Source organism: Hyperoodon ampullatus (genome assembly GCF_949752795.1).
Source record: "Hyperoodon ampullatus genome assembly, chromosome: 3".
Taxonomy (NCBI): Eukaryota; Metazoa; Chordata; class Mammalia; order Artiodactyla; family Ziphiidae; genus Hyperoodon; species Hyperoodon ampullatus.
The window spans coordinates 170079872-170089127 of record NC_136916.1 but is presented as its reverse complement, the minus strand read 5'-3'; the positions used below and the strand labels follow the sequence as shown (position 1 = coordinate 170089127).

The 9256-nt window shown below is 47.6% G+C and overlaps 1 protein-coding gene across 1 annotated transcript; it reads left to right on the top strand.

The window, feature by feature from the left end:
- Window positions 1-333: 333 nt before the first annotated feature.
- On the top strand, window positions 334-6433 carry SERPINA10 (serpin family A member 10; the record flags this gene model as incomplete). The annotated part of the gene is made up of 4 exons (XM_079699747.1): window positions 334-1057; window positions 2415-2688; window positions 5072-5222; window positions 6242-6433. 4 exons carry the CDS (start codon window positions 334-336, stop codon window positions 6431-6433), a joined length of 1341 nt encoding a protein of 446 aa, XP_079555873.1.
- Window positions 6434-9256: the final 2823 nt, after the last annotated feature.

The window sequence follows — 9256 nt, the reverse complement described above, 5'->3', positions numbered from 1 at the left end:
CTGGAGGAAATGGGATGACTGGGGAAAGCTGGGGGAGACTAGGAGCTGCCCGAGGGCGCGGCCCTGGATGGAAACCCGAGGCGGTTTCACCCTGTGAAATAATGCGCCCCCCACTGAGGTGACAAATGGGACCCCTACTTGCTCAGGGTGTCCCCGAGGCAGGGCTCGGGGAGCTAAGCCCCGTCCCCCAGGGAGGAAGCGGGTCACTGGAGGAGCTGTACCAGGACACAGGGAGGAGGTGTGCATCAGCCTTTGAAAATAATCTCTGCCCTCTTTTCTCCCGAGGAAGCCTTGCTGCCAAAGCGAAGCCTCCCGGGCCTCCACGCTGCCCAGATGCAGGCGGTGCGGAGCCTCCTGCTGCCCTGCCTCCTGGCCCAGGTGTGGCTGGTACCCGGCTCCACCCCTGGTCCCCGCTCACCAGAGGCCCAGGCAGGACTGGAGACTCTGCCGACCCCCAGGGCCCAGACCGAGAGCAGCGAGGGGGGCCGGGTCCTGCCGGAGGACGAGGGCGCCCCCTGGCTGACGGCCGACTGGCCGAAGCTCTCTGGGGAGACCTCCAACTTGGGGTTCAGCCTGCTTCGTAAGATCTCCATGAGGCACGAGGGCAACGTGGTCTTCTCCCCGCTCGGCCTGGCCTCGGCCATGGCAGCCCTGACCCTGGGGGCCAGGGGACAGAGCAGAGCCCAGCTGGAGACGGGGCTCCGCCTGCAGGCCCTGAATCAGACCCTACCCGCAGCGAACCAGACCCGGCCCCCGCGCCTGCCTGCCCTCTTCAAGCAGCTCCGAGAAAGCCTCTCCCACACCCCGGAGCTGGGCCTGACCCAGGGGAGTTTCGCCTTCATCCACGAGGACTTTGATGTCAAAGAGACCTTCCTCAGTTTCGCCAAGAGGTATTTCGATACGCAGTGTGTGACTATAAATTTTCGCAACGCCTCCCAGGCCAAAGGGCTCATGAACCTTCACATTAACAAAGAGACTCAGGGGAGAATTCCCAGACTGTTTGATGAGATTAATCCTGACACCAAACTAATCCTTGTGGATTACATCTTGCTCAAAGGTACTTTGATCATGCTCTGCCAGAGCCATGGCTCTCTTCGCCTGTCTCTTCCTTTCCTGCTGGGCCTGTGTACGGTCGAGGCCAAATGATCTCCTAGGAACATGTTCTCAGGTTTTACAAACAGGGTGAAACATACACTGAACACGTAGGACGTACCAGGCACAGCGCCAGACAATGTTTTCACTGATGCACCTGCCCTGGGGGCCCAGGTGCTTGCAGGGCTTACGTTTTCTAAGCACGTCTACACAGCCCTCCTCTGACATTCTGACACGGGGAACCCTCTGCGTCATTTTTTTTAAAAAAAGGCATATCATCTGAGAGGTTTAGGGTTGCATCTTGGCTCTTTCACGCTCCACTTTTGTGACCTGGGGCAAGTGACAAAGTCCCTTGTCCTCGTATTCTCGATATAGAAAATGCAGACACTGCCACCTACTATAAAGATGAACTGAGGCTCAGAGAGATCACATGATAAACGGCAGAGGCCAAACTCAGATGAGGGCCTCCTGACACGCTCATCCCGGGTCCTTTCCATCCTGCGTCTCTCGTGGAGGACTGGACTGGTGTGGCCACAGTTGTAACAGGAAGGTGACACTAGGGGACTGGCAAAGTCCGGGAGGAGGACACGCTTCCCGTCAGCCAGGCCAGACAGACATCAGTGTGTAGAGTCATGGGGCCGCACTCTAGCAGCCTCCTCTGGGTCGCGTGGCTCTTTGTCAGCCAGGGGCCCCCGCCCTCAGAGCCTCACCAAGCACAGGACGTACGGGAATGTCATCACTTTTGCCACTGTGGCCTCTGTCTGCACATGGTGTGCATGGTGTCATCACTTTTGCCACAGTGGCCTCTGTTTGCACATGGTGTGCACTAGAGAAAGTGGTGGTCAGAAGGCCCCTCCTGCAGACAGGGCTGGGGACAGGCTTGAAATCTTCTCTAGGCTGGAGCTGACCAACCACAAGGGAGCGAGTGTAGAAGGAAGTGGGTCCTTTGGACTCCAGCTGGAATGAGTGACTTTTGTTCACTCAAACAAACGTTCACTCAAAACACTCAGTGTTTTGTCCAGAACATTGAGGGAACCGGGGGGGAGGGGGTCATAAGGAGATATCTCCGTGCTTTTGTGTGTGATTCCAACAGGGCCTCTGGATGGATCCAGGTTTTGCCAGCTGGGAAAGAAGCCTGCGAAAGGCTGATCTTTGGGGAATTTAGTTTGGCCGCCTGAGCTGCGGTCAAAACAAACCTGATAAAGATGCCTTTCCTAGTTGGGCAGGAACGGGGATAGAACACTGGCCCTTTATTACTTTAGCAGGAACGATGCTTTCGAGGAGGGCGGTTTCTGCAACGAGTTTCTTTCTTATCTGTTCAGGGAAATGGCTGACCCCTTTTGACCCTGTCCTCACCGAGACAGACACTTTCTACCTGGACAAGTACAAGGCAGTCAAGGTGCCCATGATGTACAGGGCAGGCAAGTTTGCCTCCACTTTTGACAAGAATTTTCGTTGCCACGTTCTTAAACTGCCCTACCGAGGAAATGCCACCATGCTGGTGGTCCTCATGGGAAGGATAGGTGACCACCTGGCCCTTGAGGACTACTTGACCACAGATTTGGTGGACACGTGGCTCAGGAACATGAAAACCAGGTACAGCTCCCTCGTCGCCCTGCTCCAGCTCAGCCGGCCCCTCCCTACGGGCACCCACAATTTCATCCTGTGCCCGTCCCAGCCCAGCCCGCTGCGGGCTCCCCGGTGTCAGGGGCTGCGTTTGTCCTGTTTCCCCCTCTATCAGCATCTCTCCCAGCGCCTGGCTCGTTCATTCACTCGACCAGCCCTTATCAAGTTTCTCCCATGTGCCAGGCACTGGGACGCATGCACGATGCTAGCCCTCGCGGAGCTCACGTGCTAGTGATGAGGGCACCAGCGGGGTGCAGGTGGGCGCCAGAGAAAGCCTGGCCAAGAAGGTAGTGGTAAGCGAACACTTAAGGGGAAGGAGGACTCCGAGGGTACGCTAGGGGACAGGAGAGTTACAGGCAGAAGTGGGAAAGTGCTGGGACAGGACTGTGCTTACTGGATTCAAGGAAGAGCGAGGCAGCCGGTGAGGCTCCAGCAGCTGGGGATGAGGTCGCAGAGGAGGCAGCAGGTGTCACCCGGGACTGTACGTTACTGGCCCCGGAAAAGACTTGGGCTTTGGCCAAGGGAGACGAGAAACCACTGGCGCCAAGCAGAGGAGCAGTATGGCCCGTGCTGAGAAGAGACGCTAGGGGTAGGTGGGAGGGGCAAGGAGACCAGCCAGGAGGTCAGCGTCGCCACCTCAGTCAGGATGCTCGGCAGGTGGTGGCCGTGGAAGTGACGGGGAGCGGTGGGGTCCTGGATCTGTGACGAAGCCGGAGGTGACAGGATCGGCTAACGGACTGGATGCGGGTGACAGAGAGGGAAAGAGGGGAGTCAAAGGTGAAGGCAAAGTTTTTGGCCTTAGCAACGGGAAGGAAGGATTTGCCATTTACTGAAAGGGGAGACCGTAGGAGGCACACGGCACCGAGCAGTAAGTTCAAAAGTTCAGTCGGAAACATCTGGATCAGAAATACCTATTAGACATCCAGGCGGAGATGTCAGGAAGGCAGCTAGATCTGGGGTGCAGGGTGAGGTCCGGGCTGGGGAGTCAGCAGCACGTAAATGGAACCATGAGACTGGCTGAGACGACCGGGGGAGGGGGCCGCGTGCAGAGAGCAGCGTCGGAAGCACAGAGCAGGGTCGCAAATGCTTGTGGAATAAATTAATCCACCTACTGGGGTGGGAGGAAGGCAGCGCCAGGAAGGAGTCCACGGCGATGCCGCCTGAACCCTGTCACTCCGGCATTTGGCACAGAGGAGTCCAGCTAAAGATCTTCAGTGTCCATTTTATCTTCATCCTTCTTCTTTTCCTTCAAATCCTTAGAGCCTAGCATGGCACTCAAACATCATAAGCCTTCACCAAATGTTTGGGGGGATACATTTATAAATCGGTCTCCAAGGCATGTCATGTCCTCAGTTGTATTCCAGCCCGACAGCCTGGCCCAGCTCCGAGAGAGAGAGAGAGAGAGAGAGAGAGAGAGAGAGAGAGAGAGAGAGAGAGAGAGAGAGAGAGAGAGAAGGTGGGAGGGAGGGAAGGAGAGGGAGGGAGGGAGAGAGAGAAGGAGGGAGGGAGGGAGGGAGGGGGATGGAGGGAGGGAGAGAGAGGTGGGGGGGATGAAGGGAGCAAAAGGAAACTACACGAGACGTTGTTCTGGGTGCTTAACATATATAATTTCATTTACTTCTCTGAAGAACATTGTGAAATTGGTATTGGTATTTTGGCTATACTTCACAGATTAAGACATTGGGACTTCTTTAAGACTAATTTAGTACCAATTAGTAGTTTTCATTCTTTTTACTTTTGAGCCACAGAACTCATCTCTCTAAACAAAAAACTCCATTGTGTGTGAATATATATATTATATGTGTGTGTGTGTGTGTGTGTGTGTGTGTATATATATATATATATATTTATATATATATATATAAATATATATATATATAAAATAGATAATATCGGAGTTTCTCTGGCTAAAAATAGGTAGGGGGTTGAAAATTCCCTTCACTCCCCTCCCCTTGTCCATCCCCAGACTCTTAAGGTTCTCCTAAAATCCTGGGGGGTCTCTGTAATCTGGGTATTGAAAACAGCCTGGAGTCTGCAGGACAGATGGCAGCAGCTATTTGGTTGGTTTGGGGTTGTTTTTAAAACCCAGGGAAATGGATACAAAGTGTGGCATTCTTTGCTAAAGAGAATGTGAGTCATTGGCTGGGAAATAAAATTGGTTCCCTGAAGCTGAAGCTCTCTTCTCTGAGTCAGACCATTCATTACAAAAGAACAGAATGAGCTCTAGTCAACTGAGGGAGACTTGTTAGTGGGAATAATCTTGGGGGAAGGTAAAAAGAAAGTGTGACCTTTTTAGTGTTCAGAATCTATGGCTTTTGTCTACAGTTCACCATTATATGTACTTGTACCACAGAAAAATGGAAGTTTTCTTTCCAAAGTTCAAGTTAGACCAGAAGTATAAGATGCATGAGCTGCTTAAACAGATGGGAATCAGAAGAATCTTCTCACCCTGGGCTGACTTGAGTGATCTCTCAGTTGCTGAAAGAAATCTTAAAGTATCCAAGGTAAGTCAGGATCTTCCACTGGGGCCCAAACCAACAAATATTTTTACATACCATTTAATGTTGATAAAAGGCCAAGTTGTAGTAGAAAATTAGATTAAAATTCCAAAAGAATTGAAACAGCACCCAAGTTGGATGTTTTAAGAATTTGGAGCTACTTTTTAAAACATCTGTTCAACTAATTTAATCTCTCATATGGAGAGCTCTCTCTCTTCTCTCCCAGTGCTCAAGGAGAAATTTATCCCAAAATGGAACTGGTTCACAGATTCATTCAAAATTCCATGAAACTGCACCACTTTAAAGATGAAAGAAAGTCCCAGAGGTTATCTGGCTAACTTCCCGCCCCTTGTGGAAACCCCCTCTGAAATACCCCTACAAAACAGTAGGAATTATTATCATATTGCCTCTTATAATAATTATTCAGGTCCGTCACTCACATCACATGAGGCTCCTGGACAAGAGGGCCTCGCAAACACAACAGGTGGCCTAAATACAGGCCACCAGAGTTCAGGAAGACTTCAGGGACCCAAGGGCTTGCCCCAGGGACCACTTCAGAGCAGTACCAGGTGCTGGGAAGCTGCTACAGAAGACTAACCACAACCCTGCCCCTACCTAGCCTGCCAGAAGGAAGGTCAAAGTTCTCAGGGGTTCCAGGCAGATTGAAAACCTTCCAGGAGGAATACCAGCTCGGCTCAGAAATCAGTAGCACAAAGTACATGCTAAATAAGTATTTGTTCATTTGATGCATGTGTGCATGAACTGGCCAGCCACAGAGTCCCTGGGTCCCTGCCCAGAATGAATTTCACAATCGGTTCCTGGTGTCTCCTGGTATTTTGCGGGCTTCTAAGGCAGTCGCTGGGGCGACTTCAGACCATTCCTCTCTGCGCAGATGAGCCCTGGACCACTAAATCCTGAGAGCATGGCCCCGTGGGTAGGACAGTAACACAGAATGTCCAGGGGCTCAATTAATTCCCTCATCTCCACTGGCACACAAACGGCCTTCCATGTATTTCCTTTTCCAGGTTTTACAAAGAGCGATGATTGAGGTGGATGAAGAAGGAACAGAGGCAGTGGCGGGAACCCTGTCAGAAATCACTGCTTATTCCATGCCTCCCATCATCAAAGTGGACCGGCCGTTTCACTTCATCATCTATGAAGAAACCTCCAGAATCGTGCTATTTCTGGGCAGGGTGGTGAATCCGACTCTCCTGTGATTGATGACATGCATGAGTCCTTAGAGCCACAGCAGACGCTGGATCTGAGGTGTCTGAACTTACACAGGACACTGGCACTGGGTGTCGCGCCCCTGTCCTCAGATGCTAGTTTGAGCCATCCTTAGATAAATATGCATATTAAATTCAAACTTATTTTAAGGAGATGTTTGTACAAGCTGTCTGGTATTTTAAGCCTGTTTCTAAGAGCCTTTGTTATTGACTAAAGACCATCTTGGTGTCTGGACTTAAAACTATGGTAGATCAGAACTCTTATTTCAAGACGAAGCCTTTGGGAAGAAGACAAGTACACACTCTCCATGGGTCATGAGCTTCGCTCTCTTTACTTCTCCCTAGTAAATTAGTGTTTTATTTTTAACCTACTACAGAATCATTTCTTGGTGACTAAAATTAGAAGAAAATAGCCGTGGTCAGTCCTGCTGCAATGTGGCTCCACCCACTCCATGGAGCCGTTAACTGAGCCACAGATCATCCAGTTCAATACCTTCGTTTTACAAAGCAAAGAAATGGGAAACCGGAGAGAGGGCTGCAGTATGGCTTTCGTGGGCCCCAGGCACTTTTGTCTTCAGAGGCTCCTCCCTCTGTAAAAATAAAAAAATATATATGTGTGTGTATAATAGAAATTATATTTTATGACTGCATTGGTATAAAGATGAATATATTCTGGGTTATATCTGTCTTTATACCAGTGCAGTCAAAGTATGGAACTTGCTTGTTGCAAGAAGTAAAACATCTTCATGGGCCCCTAAAACGATCGTGGGCTTGAGGCACTGTGCCTAGGGCATCTAATGGCTAAATCATACAGGGCATCTCAGAGGAAGGAAAAAGTCACCCAGTGGAGCAATGGCAGAGTCAGAAGCCCACGTTTCCTGACTCCAGTCCCCAAGCCCACTTCACTCTTCTTTCTTTCTACCACATCTGATGGGGTCCACTTCAACGGGCAGCATGGGCTCACCTCTCAGTTACCCACTGTGGCTAAACGGAATATAAGCACGGACTTTGTCCCAAGGTTCAAAGAAAAACAGCAAATACTTTCTCAGCCAGTCATTTTCTGTTATATAAACAAGAAAATATTTTAGGAGTAATTTCAGAGAATCGTGAATAGAGTTAACTAATCTTGGAATGTCAACTATGTTGACTAACAGCCTAATTGGATTTTTATCTGTGTGCTATCCAATTTAAATATACTTAAAATTAATGTATTGATTAGTCATCTTTTTACAATAAGTCAGACTTATGTAAATAGTACTGAATGTGAATAGGTAATAATAATAAGCAGCAGCAGTCTAGGGACTAACTCTTCATCATTCTAAAACCTGGACATGAGTTTATTCCTGTATTCCCTTCCAAGGGCACGAGCTGACATTGGTAAGCCAGGCAACTCTAGAGCCTAGAAAGAAACAAAAATAGATGACTAACTTCAGTTGGCATTCTTAAGTGAGTTGTTAGTATTCAACTAATGAGGTTCATTTATGGAAAAATAATAGAGAAATAAAAGAGGGCTCAAATTACCCATTTTTAAGAGATGAAATCTAAAAAAGAAAGCCTAGGAGAACACAATACCCTCTGAAATAAATATGGCCAAACCCAGTTATAAAAAAGGTTCATTATTATCAAAGGATTCATAGAACATACATATCAAACTCTCCCCTTATCTCTGCACATATTTGCACAAAACAATGATGGCATAACAGTGATAACTGACATTACTCTTTAAGGTGGAAAATGGCCCTATTCTCTACAAAAAATTAATACTTCCCCACATATGCTTGAAGAAGCTCCAAGGACACTAGGTTTTAGATTTTCTAAATATATATGCATGGTGAAAAAAAGGTAGACCAATGAAAAATGTACTTGATCTTACAAAAAAATTCAAGGTTTCAACTGAGGGGGAAAATTCTGAGCATTGTAACAATGCTTCACTGTATTTAAGTGTCAGGTTTTAAAAACTGTTCCTACACACACACACACACACACACACACACACACACACACACTCTCACTCTCTCACACACATGCTATATAACAATTGAGAACAGATTACTGACTTAATCGAATTCATTTTATCTTCGCTGTAAAACCACTAGGGCCAAGCTAAAGAGACTGTTCCATTTCAATTCAAATATTTCACGTATGTCCACTAACTGCAGGCAAAATGGACTTACTCCTCCAGAATAAGGTGTCTTTATAAAGCTCAGGAAATCAAGTAATGGAAATGACTTTTAAATGTGTATGAGGTTATGGAAGAAAAGCTCTATATGCTCCTCTCTATTAAGTAAAATCCTTTTTTGCCCTCTCCATTTCTGCCAGTAAAGTTGACTCTACAGGTCAAATTTTTTGCTTATAATGCTAATTAGTGAAATTTTGGAACATGTCCTTAAAAGTGCAGGTTTCCATAATTAACAGATAGAGATGTCCCTATTTCTCTGCAGCTACAGATGGAGGGAGATCTTTCCTTGTCACACAACTGGTTTAAAGGAACTATTTGATAAATTGTCAAACTAAGAACTTTTATAAGAGTATCAGTCTTGTTTCCAGTGTAAATCGAGATATATGTGGATACTCATAACTGTCACCAATTTGTTTTTTACTGTTTTTACATATCTGTCCTTGGAAGTATAGTTTTAACAAATATTTCAACAACTTTAGAAATTATCATGTTCTGTGGAAAAAAAAGGAAACCTCCAAACATAACGTTGATTGACTGTCTTAATTGATAATTTCGTGCCTAAGACTACAGCTGACTTCTGTAGATTTCTGAGCTCTATAAGCAGTAGTGACTTTTCTCTGTCAAATTGTTTTCCT